Source organism: Juglans microcarpa x Juglans regia, chromosome 2D (genome assembly GCF_004785595.1).
Source record: "Juglans microcarpa x Juglans regia isolate MS1-56 chromosome 2D, Jm3101_v1.0, whole genome shotgun sequence".
Taxonomy (NCBI): Eukaryota; Viridiplantae; Streptophyta; class Magnoliopsida; order Fagales; family Juglandaceae; genus Juglans; species Juglans microcarpa x Juglans regia.
The window spans coordinates 5,521,735-5,545,210 of NC_054596.1; the positions used below are offsets into that span (position 1 = coordinate 5,521,735).

A 23,476-nucleotide genomic window follows, 5' to 3' on the forward strand; every position below is an offset into this window, starting at 1 on the left:
TCTCGGAATCAAGCAAATAAAAACAGTTTTATACATCCTCGATCAAAGTTTAATTGAAGCTGGTTCCAGCTCGGCGCTTTATATATAATATTATGGTGCAATTCGATCTGATATGTTTCTTCAATTTCTTTATTGATAATTAGCTGCTGGATGATTCAGTAGTCATGACCGATCTTTCTGCGACCTAGTCTTGTAACAAAGGAGTACCGGAGCTAATCATTGTAAAACAATAGATCATGCAGATATCCATCGTTCTTATAAGGTCATCATTTTTGGGGATGGTTTATTTCCCTACTTAATTAGCTCTTTCATCATGTTAATTTTGTCATAATAAATATCTCCACCATCTTATAAGTTCATAGCTAGACATTAAAACGCATATTATATATATATATATATATATATTCTTACTGAAAGGTATATATTCTTTCTGATACAGTAAATTAAACAGAAAGTTATTGGTACCGCATATGGCAAAGGGAATATATACCTATTGTCTCATCAGCTAAAGAGGCTCATTAAAGGCAGTCTGGCAGCCTCACGAAAGCTAGCTTGGAAGAAATCAAGATGGAAAAGATTCATTCTAGGTAACTTTTTTAATCGCCGCAAAAGCTATATATTATTACTAGCATATCAATATAAATGTTGATAAATTTATTTATTTACCGACATAAAAATTAAGCACCAACAATAATATATTTCTACCGGAGCATAAACAATTGCCGATAATATAAACGCCGGCAATTCTTAATTTTTTTATATCGATTGAGGGCTGTTGATAATCTTCTTGTGCAACTTGTAGTAACAGTACTGTCTACAATATATATTACCATTTTTCTAAGCCATATTAACCCTCGAAAATGCAGCGTATCCATGCCCTAATGCCCATATCAAAAGGCCATCGACACAAAGGTCCCCCAACATTTACAACAGCCACATGCAATTCGCTTTCAAAGCCATTGCATCCCCCTTCAAACAGGCTCATTATAACGAGTCCCTCTCAGCACTCACCTATGCATTTTTGAGCAAAACTAAAATTAATACCCTTCGGCGTTGAACATTCCCCATGCACCAAACGTGCTAAGCCATACAGTCATATACACCGATTAAGCTACGACTCAGTCCTCTCATCCAGTAGCTCTCCTTTTCTCTTCATGTAATCTCCCTCTCTGGCTCGGCTCTCTCTTTCTCTCTGAACCCGTCTGCATCCATAAACAAACGAAGAATCAGTCACACGCGCGTCCTTTTCCCCGGGAAATGATGTCACCAACACATTGCTCGAGCCCTCAGAAACTTCTCATGCTGCTGCCTTTTCTGTTCATGTCATTCTCGTTAGCAATGAGTATTGCCTTTACACAGAAGTTGGACCAAACATCGGTGCCTCAGGAAGCAAATGCTGAAATAAAGTGCGGAACATGCCCTTGCGCGAACCCCTGTGCCCAGCAGCAGATGCCTTTACCACCGCCACCGCCGCCGCCGGCACCTCCAAAGAATCCTTCCACACAGTATTGCACTCCTCTGACACCGCCACTACCACCACCGCCACCAAGATTCATTTATGTCACAGGTGTGCCGGGGAATTTGTACGAGACTGATCCATATAATACTTGGGTGTATTACTCGGGTGCTGGACAGAACGTGATTGGGATCATGAGGTTGCTGCTTTTGGTTGTTTGTGGAATTTTAGAACTGATAGTGATCGGGTGGCAGATGTAGAGCATAACTGCACTGTCAAATAATTCGTCGGGTTGGAGGAGACGGATCATGATCAATTAGTTACGTTCTTTGCTTTTATCTCATTAATGCTCTAACAGGAGCTATATATTCTGGTTTTAATTCCTATATAGCTATTCATGTACTTGTCTCTTCTCTAACATATAATTGGTAGTCCGTTATGGAGATTGAAATAAGTTTTAATCTTTTTTATTTTGAACTTCCAGTTTTATTAAAAATAAAAGCAATTAGTATCTTTCTATAGAATATATAGACCATATAGACTCGGCATTGGGGGGCACATTAAAAGATGAGAAGATAAAAGTATGCTTTTCTACTTGCACTTGGGTGACTAAAAATGATCAGAAAGTGAGTGCTTGAATTCCGAGTGAGACAGAAAATGCAGAGAGGAAGGATGCTTTTATTTCAAAGTGTAGCCTCATTTTCAGTTATTACAGTTGTACGTTGTTGCTTGGTCAGAAGTAGTGTAGGATTTTATTCAATTAGTGATGCTCGCCAGTTATGAGAAAGTCGTGATTATTTAGAAAAAAATTAAAAAAAAAAATACTCACTTTCTTAATCATTAAGTAAAAAAAAAATTAAAAAAAAAACAAATACAAAAAAAATAGTAGTAAATGGATAATAATAAGGTTGTAACTTATCATTATTCGATTATTTATGCCAACTTATGAAGCTTGAAAGTCAGTCTCTGGGACTCACTGAGCTATATATGCAGTAGTGTCATAGTTTGAGTGAGGGAGGATGCAACGTACGTACATTCATCGATATAAAACCGACCGGCCTGTTGCTTCCTCAGCCTTTACGAGTGTGTCGTGTGTACTTTCTCGTTGTTCATATTGATCTGACAGATATCTGCAAAAATTGATCCGTCCTTGTCAAATTAAAATCTCATTCACTTACAACACCATCGTGGCAGTTTCTAGCTGTCAGTGACTCAGTGCTAACTCCCACATGAAGGGTAGTAAATGAAGCTCTGTCCGTCCCAACATGGCTTGATTCAGGCTCAGAGTATCACAAAATGCCCAAGTAGCTCCACAAAATTCTCTAACATCAGTAATTTGTTGACACTTATCACATCTACCACTTATCTAAACCGATTTAAGGTTATGTAAGTAGTAACATTGGACACACTGTGGAGGTTGCGTTTACGGGTTTTAAAATGTTTTTTGGGGTTCTAGCAGAAATTCTTGCCACCTCTAAAGTCCAGTTTTCTCATTTCTGCCCGAGAGAGAGAGGTAGTTGAAGCCCATTAAATACAAAGCCGATGCCCATTCCGAAAGCAGCCCCTCAAAAATTAATATGCTAGAGAAAAACATTTGCTCGCTTGGGGATGGGAAAATTGAGAAGCAAAATGTATCGATAAATAAGATATGCAGCTAAAAAAAAAAGAAGCATTCATACATGCACAATAGCCAAAATACATGTTTCCAATACAGGGAAATAAAAAAAAAAAATACAGGGAGATAAAAAAGATTTATTTCCTTTTTCATCTAATAATTCACTTGTATGAATATTTTCAGTGTTACAATAGAAGAAACCTTACATATACTGCTTCGATATATTTTAAATTAGCTGTCTCTCAATCCCCACTTCTCAATCCTCTTAACAAAATGCCTGTCGAAACCCAAGAAATCCGGACATTTCCCATGATAACTTTGTCCGAACCGAAGCCTAAAGCTCCAATTCGTGTCCGAACTAACAATTCCAGGTAAGGATAATTCTTTTATGCTTTTAAGGTACTATTTCCCCAATGAGAAAGTGTCAGGAGTCTAGTCCGATTCTGCATGCTTCTTTCATACATTAGCGCAGCCCAAAGCCTTGATCGTCTTTCGGCTCCATATTGATGTGTCAGGATCAAATCTCACCTCCCATGTAGGCCAGTAGTGCAAATCCTGCTTCAACGTTAGCACTCGAGGCTTCCCATTCAGGTGGACTGTCCTCACGCGGACAAACTCCCCATGTTCTATTTCCTGAATTCATGTTTAGAGTTGCATCATAAAACTAGCCAAAAGTAAATTGAAATTGCATACCATGCCTGACTATGCATATACAGCTGGCCACTTAAGTTGGAAGCAAAAGCAAGCATATCGTGATTGATTCACATGCGCTGAAAATAGCATCTTATAAAAAGGAACATATTCTCTATGAAAATATAAAAGTAATAATGCAACCATATGGAGAAGTCATGGGTTTAATCAATTTACATGAATAATAACCGTGGCATCTCCCACTAATATTACGGAAGTTGATGCATCTTGGACCGACACAATTGTCCATTCGGTGTTCTTGTTGGTCTCGCAAACGATTAAGTTAGCTCATATAGCCACAAGATATGAAAGATCTTGGAGGCCCTGAAGTCAAAGTGAGGCTTAAGAAAGTGTTAAAAAATCCACATTATGTTAAAATTAGTTTATCATTTTAAAAAAGAAAAAAGCAAAAAAAGAGAAACCTCAAAAGAAATACTTTTATTTCCTTTTGTTCTTCATGTTTAGCATTTAATACTCAGCATGTAGCTTCCCCTTAAACCGGAAAACCATGTCATAATGTTTTCCAATTGGCCACCAAAATCTAATATCTAAATGAAATGGAAAGAAAAAAAAAACAAGAAACAAAAGAAATAGGCGAGTTAAAGGAATAGGAGATCCTTGTTGAATTTTCAAGTCACAAACACATGCCAGTTCATGTTAATGTGTGCACATGTACGCATGTACAAAGAGAGGAGGAAGAAGAGAGGTAGCAGATATACCTTTGTCACATTAACAAAAGCGTCTAAATCAGGAGTCGGTTTTCCATTAACTTCAAGTATCCACTGAAGTGCATATAGACCATACCTATGCACGGGACTGCCATGGCACCACCTGGTAAATTTGACAAATTGCCAAACATAATAAGTTGAAACTTTGCAAGGGCAAGCACTGAAGTTTTATTAGAAATGTAAAAAGAATAGGGAGGCAATAAGCAAGGATTGGCCTGGGCTGGTGTCAACAGTGTAAAAAGCACAATCTAAGTTGATGTTTGGTGACATATTATCATTCCCCACCCAAATTTTGTGGGTACAATTTCCCTCAACATCCAGAAACTAGCAGTTTAAAAACATTTGGCTGTGCAATTGTTAGCGAGAATGATGCTAATGGAGCAGGTATTGCACGTAGGTTTCTGTTACCTCCATGTAAAGAGAAAAAGCCCAAGATATATGGTAACGATTGAATTTCATACCTTGCCACATACACACCATGACCTTCTTCAGGAAGAAATCCAAGAGCACGTACTGCTGGATGAGGATCCTGAACAATGCACCCACACCAATTTATCACACGAGTTGTGCCATTCCCATCCCTAACATCTGTCCCCACAAGAATCTCAATTTCACGTCCCTGGCAAACCATGCAGATCAAAGTATTAGCAATGATTCATTCACTAGAGCTTTCTTATATATATATAAAAAAAAAATTAATGCACAAGAATATGGAAGCAGATGAATAAACTGAGGCAGGCCTTTCTTCAATCCCTTCTCCAAAAAGAAAATATTAAAAGGATAAAAAATGAAAATCTACATGGGAGACATTATTTGCTCACCTGCCGGAGAACGGTCATGTTAAGCTTCTGATCATTGTTATCATATTTGTCTAATGCTTGGCATGCATTTTCTATGTCACGAAAACATGTAACGGGCTCTTTGTTGATTGCCAAAATCATATCTCCCTGTTCCAATAAATTTTCAGCTTTTGATCCAGCTAAACAACCCTTCACACGTAAAACCTGCCGTCTGATTGGATCTTTCTTGACAAGAGCCTACAAGGAAAGCTCACCAATTACTGAGTTTAAAACCATGATATTCGTATTACAACAATATCATCGAAGAAGCACAGCAAAGAAAGGCACCAAAGCAACATTATATAGATCAACTTATCATAATGTTGATGTCTAGGCAAAACCTGGAAAAATATCTAAACCTGGAAAAATAGTTGATGTCTAGGCAAAACCACTGTTGGTGAAAATATTGGGGGCACTCAAGCACAAACAACAACTAGAGCCTAGGCACAAAGCACAAGCGCAAATTTTTAAAAATAATAATGTACAATAAAAAATAGTAAAAAATAAATAAATAAAATTTTAAAAGGTAAGATATTAGCATCTTTAGCCTAGTGACTCAGTTTGTTAGAGAATTATCCAGCAGGACATAAAATTCAACATAGCATTTTATATAATTCTTGTGTTTAAAAGAATATGCATAACCATGATATTTGATAGCCAAAATAAATAAAAAGGTTGAATTAAAATATATGCACAAGGTAATGAACAAAAAAGCATGGAATTGTAGGTATTGATTTCTATGATAAAACAGGAAGTAAAATGCCATCTTAAAGTATACAATCCTAGGTTCTTGTCCCCAAATAAATTGTTCAGACAAACATTAATGGTTAAATATGATATATAATATTTTTTTTTAAAAACTATAAAAGCGTGCTTTTTGTGCTTTAAGCTGACTAGAAAAAGTGCCAAGCGAAGTGCTTTGACCTTGATGCTTCGCGCTTAAGCATGCTTTTACCAAAACTAGGCATAACGTTACACTCACTGAAACATCAGTTAATAAGGTTCTTTAAAACAGATCATCTAAATGCACTTGTAAGGCATGGGCATTGATAGGACAGCAAGAGCTATTTATTTTTCATCCTCAGATCTGTTTACCTTCTTTATTCATGCTCTCATTCCAGTTCTGATAGGTTTCCACAGACACCACAAAGTTGAATTTTAAAATAGTCCGACTCTAAAAGTAAAGCAGGGAAAAAAACAACACACACGTAAAGAAAGTCCTTATTGAAATCTCCAAAACTTAAAGAGAGACTTCGTTTTCTATCACCAAGCTCCATCATACAGGCTATTTCCTCTGCATCTTTCAGGAACCACAATATTATATCAATATCAGAATTTTCTAGCCATTAAAGATAGCATAAGCAATATAAACTCAAAATAAAAACATATACAAAGAAACAAAGCCACTTTCTTCATCATGAAAATAATTAATGTCTCAAGGCTTATTCAAGAGATCAATGCATTTATAATGAAAGAGGGGCAAATGAAACAATAAGTATTTTCTTAGGAAGAATATGTACTTGCACCCAATCGTCGCTGAGTCCAAAACTCCGAGCCTTTGATAGCAATGTAGGATAAAGTTCAACCTCTAAAATTCTAACAAGCGGCATTGGCCTTTTGACACCATTTATGAGAAGTGGTGTCCCTTTTGCACCAGATATGATTTTGTCAAGGACTTGGCTGATTGCATATATTGGAATACCCCTGACAAATTGATGATCCTCAGACGTATTGCAACCAAATTTCAGCTGCAATCAAGAATATATGCATCAGAGCTATGCTATAATAAGGCATGAGGCATATCAAAAGCAATATAAAAATGGAAACCTGGGTTGAAAAGCTTCCCCAGATAGCTTGGACCCTTCCATGCTCATCAGTTAACACCCCCGAAAATGAACTACCAAAATCTGACAACAGAAGACATCATATATGCGTCAAAGTAAACATCTGGACAAGCAAGATCTACTTTAACAACAGCAAGTGCAGTTACCAGTATCAAGCTCAATGACTTCCATATTGGTTGCTCTGTATCGTGGACAATCAGCTGAGCCAATGTTCAATGCAGCGCAGGGATTGGTCACAATGGATTTTCTGGATGTTGCTTGTAGGCTTCTACTTAACCCCACGAGATAAACTGAGTCACCACGACGTAATGCAGGATCTGTCTCATAGAGTAAATAAATAAAAAACAAAATTAAAATATCATTTGCAGATATAAATCCTTCTTAAAATGCCTCTTTTAGGTAAAAGAACCGTCGATCTAGGAATAACAAAATTAAAATATCATTCGCAGATGTGAAAGAAGACCTGATATATGCAATATGCCTACTAAAATATGACTAGTCGTGCAAGGTGTGAAACAGCAAAATTAGACTTGTGGAATATGGAATCTGACAAAAGTAAAATTAAATCAACAAAAAGAAGTTGAAGAACTAATGTGAAAAGTCAAAGCTACCAGGAAGTAACTCAGCAGCACGAACTGAGGCACCATTAGCTCCCAAAGCAGAGGGGTCATATGCAACAAGAGCATAATTGTGAACGGGATGGAGAAAAACCACCTATAAAGAAAGTGGACAACTTAAGCTGAATAACAGACAATGTTTTATAACATCTATTGACATTAAGGGCTCGTTTGGACACTTGGAGTATCTCATAATTATGTAAATAGTAGTGAAATTATCTGTGAATAGTAGTGAAATGGCTTGAGTTAAGATGTTTTATTGTGTTTTGGAAAATGAGAGAGAAAAAGTTGAATAAAAATATTATAAAGTTAAAGAATTATTTGAATATATTTTTGTTTTGAAGTTTGAAAAAGTATTGATGTTTGTGTTTTGTTTTGAAGTTTGTAAAATTTGTAATGATTAGGTAATGATTAAATGAAAAAGTTGAAGATTTGAAATTGAAAAGTATTTTGTGTTTGAGTGATGTTTGGGAAGGAAGTTTTGAGAATTTCTCATCTCATCACATTATCCAAATGTATCCTAAAAACTCACCTCCCCAGGAATTTCAATTGGAAAAGCAGCAAAGGACAGCATCACGTCAGAAGCAGATATTGCAACTGTGTTCTTGTCAACCACCACAAGTCCCATGCTTTGAGAATGATATATGATGACACCAGTACCAAAAAAATGTTGTGAATGGACACCATCAAGCATACACGATGGTGGCACATGGACCTGCAAGTATAAAGACCATCTTGCTAACAAAATCTAAGCTCTGGAAACAAACAGTTCCATAAAAAGATAGCAATAAGCTCTCCATGACAACTTATTTGGCATCACCACCATAACATATATGATATATTTGTACACAACCAAAAAGTGAAACCATGGGGAAATGACTGAACCAAATATAGCAACAACATTGATATAAGATGGAAAAGAAGCTTCAAAACCAATAAATAAATAAGGAAAACATAAGCCTACTACTAAGATTTCTGAGATATGATCCAAATACTGACCAACCACATTCCCTGATGCAACCAACTAAACAAATCACAAAATAAAGATAACGAGGCTCCCTGAATTGGAGGGCCACAAGAGGTGGGCTTAAGCCAAAAAAGTGCGTAGTCAATAGCATGTTGGGCTGTATGCATAACATTATAAACATAATTTTTCACATGAATGGTGGTTCCCTTCCTAGAAAATTATGTATAGCTATCATAATGAACCACATTGATACACTCGTACAACTTAACAAGGAACATACTTCAAAACAAAGCTCAAAGGGTATGTGGTGGGAATTATGAGCAAGGTTGGAGGGTAAAGCATGAAAACCTTTGATATTTGACATGATAAAAATAAAACAAAATGTACAACAAACTAGTTGGGCAAAAGCCCGCCTGGACAGTCAACTATACACAGTTGATGGAAGACAATTAGATTTGGCCTTGTTTGTTTTCACAAATCATTTCATCTCACTTCATCTCATCTAATCAATACAACTTTCTCAAACTCCCACACAATATACAATAAACAATTCAACTTTTTCAAATCTCAAAACAAAAATAATATTAAAAAATTATATTCTAACAATATTTTATTCAACTTTCAACTTTCATCTCATCTCATCTCATATATGTAAACAAACGAGTCCTTAATATTTCAAAGAAAATTACCTCAAACATTACAAGAGTCGGCTCTATCACTCGTTCAGAAAATGAAGCATTGGCTGCTGTTGCTGTTGCACCTTGAAAATCTCTTAAAATAGCATTTTGCACGGTATTAGGATCCTCCAACTTAACTTCTCTTGTTTCATGCAAGGAATAATCGGAATCAACATTTCCATCAGCAGACAAATCCTCTTTAACTCGTCGTTTCTTAGTCCCAGCAGAGTCATCCTGAGGTCGTGCATCGTCAGAAGCATCTTCACAATTTGTTTCCATACTAGTAACACTATCAGTCAACTCCTGGTTGTTACTCTGATGTAAATGGTCCATGCAATTAGCCCCACCACTCACTGAAAAGGCCTGGACTCCCAGACCCCCGACATCATTGAGACCAGCGGATAGAAGATGAGAGTCAGGTTGAAAAGCAGGCTTTGCAGTCCACAGACCAGTACTATCATCACGGGTGTATATCTGTGGAGGGGCATACCATTCATGGCGATCGACTGTGACAAGTACAGACTGCAGCCACAAAAAGGGTTAGAAGAAACTAGAAATGAAGAAAAGGGGGAGGATACAGGCTGCAGACCCACACAAGCTTAATGAACTGATAGGCATCAACAGGTCCATAACATGACTAAACTAAACCAAAAAGTGATATCAATGGTAAGTACCAGTTCACCATGCTGATAAAATACGATGTGATCCACTAGTAACCCTTATCCAAGTTGTTCAAATCACATACCTTCCTGCGGTGACGATCCGTGTAACTTATATATTCCAATGGCACCCGAACACCCCTGGACAGCTTGAATAGAACTGCAATTAGTTCCTCAAGACATGATATTTCTTCACCAGCAAATTTCTTAATGATGGCATGACGAGGAACTCCTGCTCGAAAGAGCATATATCTGCAATATAAATCGATACTCCCTTATGTTAAGAAGGCATATAGTGTCAAAGTACAAATAGCAAACACAAATCAAACCGATGTCAATCAAATGATTGAATTTCATGCAAAAAAGGCATATAGCATTAAGTTAACGTTGGCCAATGTGGCAAGGACTTTGGGACGATGATACCAAATTTAAAAACCTGCTTGTACAGTGGGACAGGAGGTAAAAGGTATTATAACTGGGTTCTCATCACGTAGGCTTAGATGGTCTCCAAATGTGTGCCAGATGGCGCTGGAGTTGCAAATAAAAAATGTTACAACAAATGGAGAGAGTTTTATTTACGCCGTGAGCCTGCTTCAGAGAGGCCAAAAGTCATAGGCTCAGGAAAATTTTGAGAGTTGTGAGAACTCTGGGGAAAAAGTTACTTATCTACTTCTGCATTGTCCAGTTGCAGAAGATTTTGTCCCTAGTGTTCTCTTAATTTGGAGACTGTAAATGAGATGGTTTCAAGCTTTTTGGTTGTTGGAAACGAAAGCATGGACAACATAATAGTTTTAATATTTGGATGGTTTTTCCATTATGCCTTATGTGAACTACTAAAAGGAACCCAATAGTTGGGCTCTTGACTCTTGAGGGTTAGGGCACTCAGTTTTATCACTTCAATATTTGTTTTGAGAGGATTGTATGATGTGGTGTGTGCTCCTTATAGTGCTTTTTTCTTTTAACTTCTTTCCTTTTTTTTTTAAAACTTTTATTATTCACTTATTACATGAATTTCAGACTGTAAATTCCTAAAGAATTTTCTTGTACAATATTATCTCATTTTAGCAATAAAATTTTTGTTCCCATATAAAAAGTGTAAGAACTTCATATTAAATCTAAAAAAACTTACCCTGGTTCCGTAACATATACAAGACCACAATGGAAACGGAAATTTCTGGCCTGCATTAAGTCAACTAAAAGAGTTACAATGTCTGCTATGGTAATTAGATTTGCATAAGATAAATAACTAGCAAAAAGCGACATTTAGTACACTATAATTTAACACATCTAGATTCATAAAGTCACCAAGTCGGGATTCACATTAATTAGAGTTCAGATTAAAAAAAGAGAGACTAGAAAACTAGAAAAGAAAGTGTCTGGTAAAACAAGAAATTGATGTAAAATTTGAAGCCTCATTGGTTCATTCTTGAAAAGTTCAAGCTACTAGCTGATTTTTTTTTTTTTTAACTCGTAAACAGTTTTTTTTTTTAATTATTGGCACTGGGTGTCCAGGAACAACGTCCCGACAAATCCCAGGAGTGCACATGCTCTCGACAAGGAGTGCATGCTCTCGACAAGGAGTGCACATGATCTCGACAAGGAGTTTTTCATCCAAACTCAGAATAAATAAATAAAAACCAAAAGATTTTATATGGTCAATGGTGATAGGTTAGATGAAAATTACATAATTAACTTATACAACTACTATATAAAATAATATTTTAAAAAACTATATATACTATTCGGTCGGTCCAATCCGGAGTGCAAAAACCACACCTCGCGACCAAATCGAAAACCATAAAATTATTTGAACCAAAACCGACCAGTATAATTATCGATCCAGTCTAGGGTGAAAAAAACACACTCCGCGACCAGACCAAAAGCCGAAACCCTAAAATTATATGGACTGAAAATGACCAATATCATTATCTGTCCGGTCCAGAAAACCTGACCAGACCTTACCGGTCTGGACTGGTAAACTTACAGACCTACTCAAAATTCTTGAAACTTCTCAAAATTTGATTCCTAAACATCACTCAAACACAACAATTTTCAATTTCAAATTTTCAACTTTTTCATCTAATAATTACATAATTATTATTCAAACACAAAAATCAATACAACTTTTACAAACTTAAAAAAAATATATTAAAAAATAATATTCAAACAATTTTTTAACTTTATAATATTTTTATTCAACTTTTTTCTCTCCTTTCCCAAAACTCAATAAAACATCTTCACTCAAATCATTTCACTACTATTCTTAAAATTCTAATATACTCCAAGTATCCAAACATGCCCTAAGTTAATGTCATTCGTTGACAAAGACCCAAATTGAATATAATAATAATAATAGTAAAAGTTTTTTGTGACATGGAACCTCACCATGATAGCACCCTTCAAACCCACCCACATATGACGCCACCCATCCATAGAAAAATGCTACTTTGCCCACTCAATTTGCCCCCTCATTTTGACACCTCATGTATTTTAATTTTTTTTTCTTTACTTAATAGTTAAGAAATTGACTATTAGTGTATTGATATTTTTTTTTTATATTTTTTAAAAATGATAAAAAAATATGAATAAAAAATTGGAAAAAAATAAATAGATCAATTTGGCCTAGCGGTCAAATAGAGCGGTGCTACTCAGACGACAGAGTAGCACCGCTCCCAATCCATATACATCATCATCCACCATAACTGCATATTTGATAATACAGAGGAACTCCTAGAGTGACAGAACCCAAGTTTTTTTTTTTTTTTTACAAGTAAGAGGTAAATTTTATTGATATGAATGAAATAGACATACCTATGTACACGAGGTATACAAAAGAACGCTTAAATACATTCTAGAATCGCTAAATTAAGGATAAGAAGTCATAAACATTGTTTCCATTGGGCACAATGGCTGAAAACCAAAGCATTAAATTGTGTACAAAAGAAATTCTGAAGCTCCGTCATTGTGTGCTCCCTATCTTCAAATCATCGCGCATTCCTTTCCGACCAAGTACACCACATAATGCACAACTGAATTATCTTCCATACTGCCACCACTTGGGGATAGCCGTGAATTTCCTTCCAACAAGCAAGTAAATCAACCACCCTCAACGGCATTACCCAAGCAACATCGACTCTTCTAAAGATCTCATTCCACAACACTCGTCACCTCACAATGCAATAATAAGTGATCTATTGATTCTCCATTTTTTTGCACAAATAGCACCAATCCATCACAATGAGTCCCATCTTCCTCAAGCTGTCAGTGGTCAGAATATTCCCTAGAGCAGCGATCCATACCAAAAAAGCTACTTTGGAAGGCACGCCAGACCTCCAAATACTTCTCCACGGGAAGGGTACATTACCTTGTGATGTCAATATTTTGTAATACGCCTTGACTGTAAACTTCTTACTGCCAATGGACCTCCACTGTATCCTATCCCCGTGCTGTTATACTTCCTGTGGAGTATATCAATCTGAAAAATTCTGAAACGGTATGCAATTTCCAATCATGAATATCCCTATTAAATAGGACATTCCACAGGTGAGAATATGAGAAAATGCAAGCAGATCCGCCACAAAAACATCCCTATTAACTGCAATACTATAGAGAGCTGGGAAGGCCCTATCAAGAGCACGATCTCCACACCAATCAAGCCAAAACCTGATTCTAGTACCCACTCCAACCACAAAACGCATATGGTTTTCGAAACAATGCTAACCCCTCCTAATAAATTTCCACAAGCCCACGCCATACCCCTCCCCCTTCACTACATTGGAACATCAGCCCCCCAAACACTTCCGTGTCTAAAGTCAATAACTTCCTTCCACAACAAGTCCCCCTCTAAGTGGTACCTCCATAGCCTTTCCCCAATAGAGCTTTATTGAAAGTCCTCAAGTTGCGCACTCCCAATCAGCTCATCGAGATTGGGGAGCAAACTTTATTCCAATTAGCAAGATGGAATTTTGTTTCCTCACCCACTCCACCTAACAAAAAAACCTGAAAACAACTTCTCGATCCTATTCGACACCTCTGTAGGCAACAGGAATAGAGATAAAAAATAGGTCGGAATATTAGATAAAGTGTTCATAATCAGTGTGAGTCGACCCCCTTTCGATAAATACAACTGTTTCCAACCAGCCAACATTTTCTCAACTTTCTTTATAACCACATCCCAAATAGCTCTAGCTTTAAAGGTTGCCCCCCAACGGAAGACCCAAACATTTCATAGGCAAAGAAGACACTTTACAACCCAAGAGACTTGCCAGATTGTTGATTCTAGGCACCACACCCACCACCACCATCTCGAACTTACCAAGGTTCACCTTAAGCCCCAATGCGGCTTCAAAGCATAACAAGAGTGCACGTAAAGCTTGAATCTGGCCAAGATCCGTTTCACAAAAGAGGAGTGTCATCTGCAAATAAGAAATGTGAGATTATGATAGCCATTAGTACCATTACCTACCGAAAAACCGGCTAAAAGACCTCCTTCAATAGCAGCCTTCACCATCCAACCAAGTGCCCCAATAACAAAAAGAAAAAGAAAAGGAGACAATGGATCCCCTTACCGCAATCCACGGGAACTACTAAAAAATCCAGCAAGGGTACCATTAACTAGCATTGAGAAGCGAGTGGTAGTAACAAAATGTCGAATCCATGAAATCCACCTATCACCAAAGCCACACCTTTTTTTTTATAAGTAACATAAGCCACACCTCCCGAGCAAATAAAAGAGAACTTCTCAATTCACATGGTCATATGCTTTTTCCATGTCAAGCTTGCATAGAATGCCTGGTACTCTCTCCTTCAACCTATGATCCAAGCACTCATTGGCAATGAGAACTGAATCAAGTATGTCTCCCCCGAACAAAAGCATTTTGAGGCTTAGAAATAATTTGTTCCATTACCAAGCTTAGCTGATTAGCAAGATCTTTCGAAATAATCTTGTATACCCCACTCACCGGGCTTACAGGGAAGAAATCATCAACATCTGTAGCCCCATGTTTCTTCGGTATGAGAGCAATGAACATCGCATTGCGGTATTTCTCAAACTTTTTGAAAGCGTGGAATTCAAGAAAAACCCGCATAATATCACATTTCACAATCTCCCAACAAGCTTGAAAGAATCCCAACAAAAAGCCATCCAGACCCGGCGCTTTGTCTTTAGCCATACCACCAATGACCTTATAAATCTCATCTTCGTCAATAGGTCTTTCCAACCAGCTCGCACTCTGTGAATCAATAGACTCAAAAAACAAATCATCGAACTTCAGCCTCCAACAGGTCGGCTCCGTGAGAAGGTTCTCATAATAATGCACAATATGATTCTCTATTTCGGAGGGGGAAGAGAACACTTAATTACCTGAATGGAGTGTCTCAATAGCATTGTTGCGCCTATGTGAATTAGCCACTTTATGGAAGAACTTCATGCATTTATCACCTTCTTTTAACCAAAGGGTCCTGGATTTTTGTTACCACGAGATCTCCTCCATCAACAATACCCTTTCCAGTTCATTCACAAACGAACTCTTCCTCAACAATGCCTCCTCCGAGGTGTCTCCAGTCAATACCCGCCCCTCTAACTCCTGTAGCTCCTCCATAAGGGTAGTCTTCTAGTTGTCGACATTGCCAAAAATTTTCAAGTTCCACTTCTTTAAATCTTGCTTCAGAGCCTTAAGCTTACCAGCAAGAATAAAACTAGGAGTACCCGTGAACTGATAAGAAGAACACCAAGAACGAACCTTCTCTCCAAAATCATCAACTACTAACCATATATTTTCAAACTTGAAATACCGGCAACCCCATGAATACCTCCATAATCTAACAAAATAGGAAAATGATCTGAGCAAACACAGGGCAATCGATTGACACAGCTCCAGAAAGTGGGCCTCCCATGAATGAGAAACGAGAAACCTATCCAATCTCAACCAACACCCGACTATTGGACCATGTAAACTCGCCCACAACAAGAGGGAGATCCATGAGATCCAAATCAAATATGAACTCAAAGAACTCCTCCATGGCCAAGGAGTTGCAATAATTTCCCTATCGCTTGCTAGGAAAGCGAGTGATATTGAAGTCTCCACCCCCACACCACGGCACATCCCACAAACAATATAAACCTATCAATTCCTCCCATAGCCTTCTCCTATCTCTATCCATGTTAGGCCCATAGATGCCTACATAAGCCCACTCCCAGCCATCTACCGCATTTTTAAATAAACTAGCGATCGAGAAAATCCCAACACACTCCTCTAACGCCTCCACCACTCTTTTATCCCCCATTAAGAGAACGCCACCTAAAGCACCCAACGAGGCCAAGTAGGACCAACCCATATGCGAACACCCCCACAAGACTATGAATGATTCTTCTATCAATGAACTGCAATTTTGTTTCTTGAAGATACCACATCAACCTTCCACGTCCGCAATAAGGATTTTATGCGAAGACATTTATTGCGATCATTAAGCCCCTGCATGTTCCAAGAGAGGATCTTAGGTTTCATAAGCAATGGTTCCCCTCCCTTTCAATCTATCCCTTCTGTCACTCCCCTCCTTCGCTTCATAATTAATGGTACATTTGAACCTTTTGAATTCCTTGTCTTTGTGGTGGACTTCGATCAACCATCGTCAATGGCAACAAGAAGGGCTCTGAACTGCTCTTCAAAACCTATACAAGAAACCCCAATGCAAGCTTGTATCTCCTCTACTTTCTTGAACAGCCACTCGGAAATGAACCTTTCTGAATTGGGACTAGGAGGAAGCATGCATAATGGGGTTGATTCATCAAACCCCCCATCAAAGCATTCTCCGTCGCAGATAATCAACTGCAGATCTGATCCATCTGGCACCCCCACAAAGAGTGCCTCTTTCCTCAGGTCCTTGCCTAACTCCATGTGACTACCTTAAGGGCCCACTCCTCCAGTTTCCGACGAGATTTCCAGTGCTAGGACGCCATTGGTAGGGGCAGTGGCCTCCGACACTACTCTCTATGATTGCCCAACCAAGGAAATGGGACAGTCGAGTATACTCGTAGCCCCTTCTACTATAACTTCAACCCCCAGTGGTCTAGTCAATGGGGTTGTCATCGTAGGTGCACCAGCAACAACCGTCAGGCTAGTCTGTGCTGATTCCAACATGTCAAGGGCTAGGGGGATGTCAGTGTTGCTCGATCTCGCACCTCCGTGCTCTATGAATACTACCGCTGCCAGCGTAACATCTGTTGGTGGTTCTGCATTTGCAACCTTCGGCAAGGTCACCTGAGTCTTCGCCGGCGACAATGGCTCGTACCCACTCGCCAATGGGCAAGCTTCAACCAGCATTCTGCTCTTCCGAACAAGGTCTGCCTGTTGTTTGGAAGGCTGCATACCCATGGGCTGAAGCCCAACACCTGGGCCCAGTACCTTTTCCTTCCCTTTAGGCTGACCTTGACCTATTTGATCAAGAGAGCCCGAAACGACACTCCTGTTGTTTTCTACATTCAAACCACCGCCCAGGCCCAGGCCCAAGCCCAAGTCCACCCCATTTTTCTCCTTAATGCACCGTATTAGCCAATTAACTTTATCAGTCATTTCACCCAACTGGCTCTTCATTACAGTCAACACTTGATGCACCATTTCCTCATTTAGACCAACACCACCCTTGCCACCCCCCTCACGTCTCTAGGCACTTGCAGAAATGGTGGCACCACCTGACCTTTGCAGACCTACCGCTCCTAGTATGACATGTTCGTGAGGCAGCTCCGAAACCCGCAGTTGTTGGAGTACCTTCTTGTATGACCGAGTATCAAAAGTGGCTACCGTCGTCACTAGCGGTGACAAATGAGCAGGACCACCTTCTCTTCCAACTTCCTTCAATACCTCTGCTAGCTTTCTCCAGCCCATGCCATTCCTATCCCCTGGTATGAAGATGAAACTCCGGCGACCTCCCCCACCATAGCTTCCTCCAGCCCATGTCATCCCTATCCCCTAGTATGAAGATGAAACTCCTGTGACCTCTCCCACCATAGTCCACCAGTGCCATGTAAAAGCCTCGGGAGTTAGAGCAACGCTGTGCAATGAAGCCCCAGTCCCCTTCCCGATGAGCGATGTAAAACTCCTTTCTCCCAGCCTTCAAACACTCCTCCAAAGCTTTAGTAAACCATCATACCGTAGCTAGCCCCAAGCTCATATCTTTCACAACTTTCCATCCTTTTTTCAGTTAAAAGCACATAGCGTCCATCCCTTATCACCTCAAACACCTTGGATTCGATTGCAACGCATTTTGTAGGAGGCATTTTCCTTCCAATACAGTCAGAAACATGCCATCAAACGCCCACCACCACAATCGGAATGTTAAGTGTACCGAGGGGGAGGGGGGGGGGAGAAAAAAAAAATGGACAGTTGTTAAGCATGCACACATGATCAATGTTTAGAATTTCAATATCATCACAACTTTTTTTTTCTGCGAGTAATATCATCACTGCTTGATATTAGCCTTGTGATGCCTACCATTTTACACAGTTTAGAACCCAAGATGTTAACAACGCCCACAACTCATCCCAAACCCACCCTTTGATCGGTAGGTTGCAGCTTGTCTTTCCAACAACATGCAATGCATGAAATGCACATCCAATCATGGTCAAAGAGAAGCAACGATGGAGAGCACAATAGCAGTAAACAAAATGGAAATTAAAAAGTTGTCAATCTAAAGAATCAAGCAACACATGCTGAGTCCAGCCTACCTGTTGATAAGAAAGAGGATGAATCACAGCTCCACTTACTTCTAAGAAGTGATCAGGAGTTATTAAATGTAAATCCTGCACCTGAAATATAAATTGGTGATATTAAATCTTGCACCTGATATATACATTGAAGATATTAAATATTGCAATAATTAGATAAAGTAAAATCAAAATATTTTTTTTATAGGTAATAAGTTTTACTTTTTTAAAGTAAAATCAAAAGCTAATAGAAAGAATCCAAGTATAACCAAGTAGTCAATACATATAAAACAAATCTTAAGAAAAAATTCTAACATGCAGTTGAATCTGAGAGCTAGCACATTCCTAGCATTTAGGGGTGTCCATGGATTGGGTGGTCTAAAGCCAGCCCAGACCAACCAAAACCTCTTAAGGCTCATACCTGAGGTTTAGGCCCCTAAGGAACAGTTGGGCAATTTTTCTTCACCCAAGCTTGACCTCTAATGAATTGGATATAACACCCTAGTCCTACATTGGGAACAGATCAACCCACATAGAGTGGGTAAGTTACAAATGTAGTCATGGGTGCCAAGTCCCACATTAGTTACTTACAAGATGAAATTGGTCTTTATAAGTGGTCCTAGTGAAACTTCAGCTTGATTAGTCTTTTTGGGTTATCACGCAAATGTAGCTAGTGCGTTCTCTGGATTGTTACACAACATTTGTAATGAATTTAACCAAATCCAAGGAAATCCCAATTCATATCAGGGCTATACTTCAAAACGACTAGTCATAACATTGCTTCATCAACCATCTATATTATAAAACTTTTCATGCAACCAAGACAATCTTTTTTACGTAAGTGAACATAGGGTGGTCCAAGATAAAACTTAACAATATAATTTATGTAGGTTTTCTTAAAGTATTACCTCAAGGAGATTCTTACAACATCTAATTAGTTCAATATTGATGGAGCTCATTTGCAAATATTTTTCTAAGATCTAAAGCTGATATTGGATACACGTAGCAAAGAACATTCATATAACTGTGACTGGGAATTCAATTTAGAGTTTTGGAAGGACAAACTAAAAGTTTTCTCCCCTCCTTGTTTATTTCAAAGTGCCAAGGTTCACTTTTGAGCCCTTGCTCAAGGATCTAAACCCCACTTCTGAACATTGCCAAGTGACTGAATCTTGGGTTGTATTTGATAAAATTGGTCCTTGGGCAAAAGATATCGGTACATAGTTTCTACTGTCAACCTCCATTGGTATCTTCTCCACACCACTGTAGCCGCTCAACTATAAACAACTCTTCAATTGTCACTTACCACAGCTTTTCTGGGTGTTCACTCTAAGACCTCCAACCCCTATGATATGGGTTCAATACTTTCATAGCCATGCAGAAAATGGATCTCACGAAGATTTTAAACCATCCCAGCATTCAGAAAATGGTTTCGAAGCAACTCTCATGAGAATCTAGTTCATTATTTTCTTGCAGCAAGCTAAATTCCAGAAGACCTGGCATATACCTTTCTCTAGAGAAAGTAAAAGGCAGTAGCCTAGAATTACTTGGAACATTGGAAAGGCAAAACATCAAGCAACAGTAACTCTTACCACCAAGTTGACAGTCAATGATGTGCCACCCCTCTCAGTTTGCAATTCAATGTTCTGGTTGACACTGTCATCAAGTAAAGTCTCCAACTTCAGGAATTGAGTAATTACCTGCATTAGGATTTCCATTCATTAAAGAAACACATGCAAGTAGTAGCTCAACTAGTAGAAAACATAGGCTAGATTATTCTTGGTAAAAATTAAGACAAAGATTATTGGAAGTCATTTTTACAATTTGTTCTGTAGGAGATAATGCCCAAATGATATTGCACAACTCCACACTCAGATTGTTGCCCAGTACATGTGGCTTAATACCAAAGTGCAAATAAAGCAATCACAGGATGTCGAGAATGAAATGGAAACAGTTTTCAGCGACTATACTCCCAGGAAACACTAAACAGTAAGCTGTCCCCCTCCCCTTACCCCCCCCAACGAAAAAAAAAAAGGATGATATTTTCTATTCTACCTATACACCCAACACAGGAAAAAAATAAAATCCTTAAGAGACATCATGTTTCTGAAAATCATGTTCACCAGTGAGAAATGCTTCCAGAAGGGTTTTAGGGAATTACAATAATGGTACTTGTTTCAAAATTACGATGTAGCTGAAGCCCAACAGCTACAGTAAAGAATAGAAGTCATACAAGAATAGTATCTCAAATATATCAATGAAGTCGGGAGTAATTCAAAGCATAACTTACTTCCCCATTCACACGAACAAGCACGTCTCCTGGCTCCAAATGCTTATGAGCAGGGCCACCAGGCACCTAAAACAAGTTAAGGACCATACAAGTCGTAAAAATCAACATATTATTACTTTCGAAATAATAAGAAAATTAACATACAATATAACATTAAAAACACATACGTACTCTCTTTTGTAGATAAAACATTGCATGATTGTACTTACCACAGAGTCAACAACAAGCATTCCAGTTTCCCCTAGTGGAGATGCATGACGTACTATCTAAACAAGTCAGAAGCACAGTATTGAGGAACCCCAATTTTATAAAAACGATCATCACTATCAACGACACGTAAAGAAGGGAACTAAAGACCTGCTCTGTTTCACTCTGTAGACCAAGGCGGCGTGTCTCGTCAAATCCTTTATGGAGAAAAGTTGCCTATAACAAGGGTTACCAAAACAAAATCAAAGAACAATAAATTTTTTTTATATAAGTAAAAGGAAAAACAACAATAAATCCTCATTCCACACCATGTATATTCCATTTACTTGTTCCCAAATAAGAAAATTAAACCAGTGATCAAAGCAAGAGAGTGCACAAAAATTCACAGTCCCCGCCTCCATTCGCTGCTCCCCAAAAAAATTAAAGAAAAGTGAAAAATAAGAAAACAAAGAACAATCTTTTTTTTTTTTTTTAGAAATTCTATTTGCAGTCCAATGGGGACTGCATGTGCAAGCCCTTCATTAAATGGAAAAAAGTACTATTTTAATAAGGATTTTATTGTAATTTAAAAAAAAAATTAAATAAAATTAACTAGACTTGGAATGCAGTTTCCAAATGAGGACTGTACGTAGCATTGCTCTTTTTTTTTACAAGTAAGAAGAGATTTTATTAATTCATGTAATTAGGCAAGACCCAGGTACACAGGAAGTATACAAGATAAGCCTAATTACAAGTTAAGCGTGCGAGAAGTAGCATAAAAGCCATTAAAACTCGTTCCATTCAATACAATAGATGATGCCCAAAGCAACAATGTATGAAAGAAAAAATCCCTAAACCCTTCCAGCGAGCGCTCTCTATCCTCAAAACGACGACCATTCCTCTTGTTCCATGTGCACCACATTAGGGTTGGTTTGGATTCAGAGATGAGATAAGATGGTTTTAGTTGAAAGATGAAAGTTGAAAAAAATATTATTAGTATATTATTTTTTAATATTATTGTTGTTTTGGGATTTGAAAAAGTTTAATTAGGATTTGAAAAAGTTGAATTGTTTATTATGTTTTGTGTAAAAGTTGTAATGATAAAATGAGATGAGATGAAATACTTTCTGAATCCAAACGGGGCCTAAGCATAAAGGCACTTCCAAACAGCCGCGATCTGACGATTGCTCCGGATTCCTCTCCAACATGACAATAAATCTATCACCCCATGCAATATCGAGCCTGGTGAATATTTCATCCCATAAAGTTTTAACTACTTCACAGTGAAGGAGGTGATCCGCTAATTCACTATTGTGCTTGCACATGAAGCACCAATCTATTATGTAGAGGCCATGCTTTCTCAACTTATCAATAATCAATATTTTCCCATGAGATGCCAGCCAACCGAAGAAAGCAACCTTGAGGGGAGCATTACTCCTCCAAATGCAGAAAGGCATTGGAAGAGTGGGTCAACAATACCTTGTAGTAGGATCTGACTGAGAAGTTCTTGTTCGTAGGTGTCCAAAGCAATTTGTCCTCCCCTCCTGCTTGTAAATTCAGTGTGTATAACGCGCTGTAAAATTCAATGATGTCTCCCACCTCCCAATCCTGTACAGCTCTAATAAATCTCACGGACCATTGAAAGGAATCAGTAGAAATGTCCATGTTATCAGCCACTGAGGCACCCTTATCTAACACAATCCTATAAAAAGAGGGGAAAGCATTCTTCAAAGCAACATCACCACACCAACTATCGTGCCAAAATCTGATTTGCAAGCCCTACCCACCACAAATCTGCAATTAACAAGTAAATCTTCCCAGCCATTACGAATAAACTTCCAAACACCCACGTTGTAAGCAACTCTTACTTCATTATAGCACCATCCTCCCCCATATTTAACATCGATAACGTTCCTCCAAAGAGCATCACATTCCCAATGATACCGCCATAACCATTTTCCTTGAAGGGCCTTATTGACGGTTCTCAATTTTCTAACCCCCAATCCACCACAAGACAAAGGTGCGCAAACTTGATCCCACTTAATCAAATGGAATTTTTTTACATCCTCTAAACCTCCCCATAAGAAACCCCGAAAAATCTTCTCTAGTCTATTCGCCACCCTTGCAGGCAAAGGAAATAAAGATAGAAAGTATGTTGGGAGATTGGATGACGTGCTCTTGATTAATGTGATTCTACCGCCTTTAGA

At 38.3% G+C, this 23,476-nt stretch overlaps 2 protein-coding genes and 1 long non-coding RNA gene across 3 annotated transcripts in view; 1 reads left to right on the plus strand and 2 right to left on the minus strand.

The window, feature by feature from the left end:
• The first annotated feature begins 1,338 nt into the window (after positions 1-1,338).
• On the plus strand, positions 1,339-1,716 carry LOC121248097 (probable pathogenesis-related protein ARB_02861). The gene has a single exon (XM_041146453.1). The coding sequence runs from the start codon at positions 1,339-1,341 to the stop codon at positions 1,714-1,716; it is 378 nt and encodes a 125-aa protein (XP_041002387.1).
• Positions 1,717-3,107: 1,391 nt separating this feature from the next.
• LOC121248828 (protease Do-like 7) overlaps positions 3,108-23,476 on the minus strand; it is a 28,261-nt gene continuing 7,892 nt past the window's right edge. The window contains exons 8-24 of the mRNA XM_041147416.1: positions 21,441-21,506; positions 21,293-21,349; positions 21,084-21,149; positions 20,386-20,493; positions 18,815-18,895; positions 11,222-11,271; positions 10,179-10,344; positions 9,446-9,955; positions 8,322-8,504; positions 7,784-7,886; positions 7,319-7,489; positions 7,156-7,235; positions 6,849-7,076; positions 5,311-5,526; positions 4,951-5,108; positions 4,481-4,592; positions 3,108-3,704 (exon numbers count right to left, since the gene is read on the minus strand). Of these exons, the coding sequence (XP_041003350.1) occupies positions 3,528-3,704; positions 4,481-4,592; positions 4,951-5,108; positions 5,311-5,526; positions 6,849-7,076; positions 7,156-7,235; positions 7,319-7,489; positions 7,784-7,886; positions 8,322-8,504; positions 9,446-9,955; positions 10,179-10,344; positions 11,222-11,271; positions 18,815-18,895; positions 20,386-20,493; positions 21,084-21,149; positions 21,293-21,349; positions 21,441-21,506 (2,532 nt within the window). The 3' untranslated portion in view covers positions 3,108-3,527. The remainder of the gene's footprint in view (positions 3,705-4,480; positions 4,593-4,950; positions 5,109-5,310; positions 5,527-6,848; positions 7,077-7,155; positions 7,236-7,318; positions 7,490-7,783; positions 7,887-8,321; positions 8,505-9,445; positions 9,956-10,178; positions 10,345-11,221; positions 11,272-18,814; positions 18,896-20,385; positions 20,494-21,083; positions 21,150-21,292; positions 21,350-21,440; positions 21,507-23,476) is intronic.
• Positions 12,861-15,883, minus strand: LOC121248831. Its single transcript, XR_005937519.1, has 2 exons — positions 14,808-15,883; positions 12,861-14,777 (listed from the first exon to the last, which is right to left on the minus strand). It is a non-coding gene; the product is annotated as an uncharacterized LOC121248831 (long non-coding RNA).

Excerpts from the sequence above, each read along its gene's own strand:
- LOC121248097 (XM_041146453.1), top strand. The coding sequence starts at position 1,339 with ATGAGTATTGCCTTTACACAGAAGTTGGACCAAACATCGGTGCCTCAG.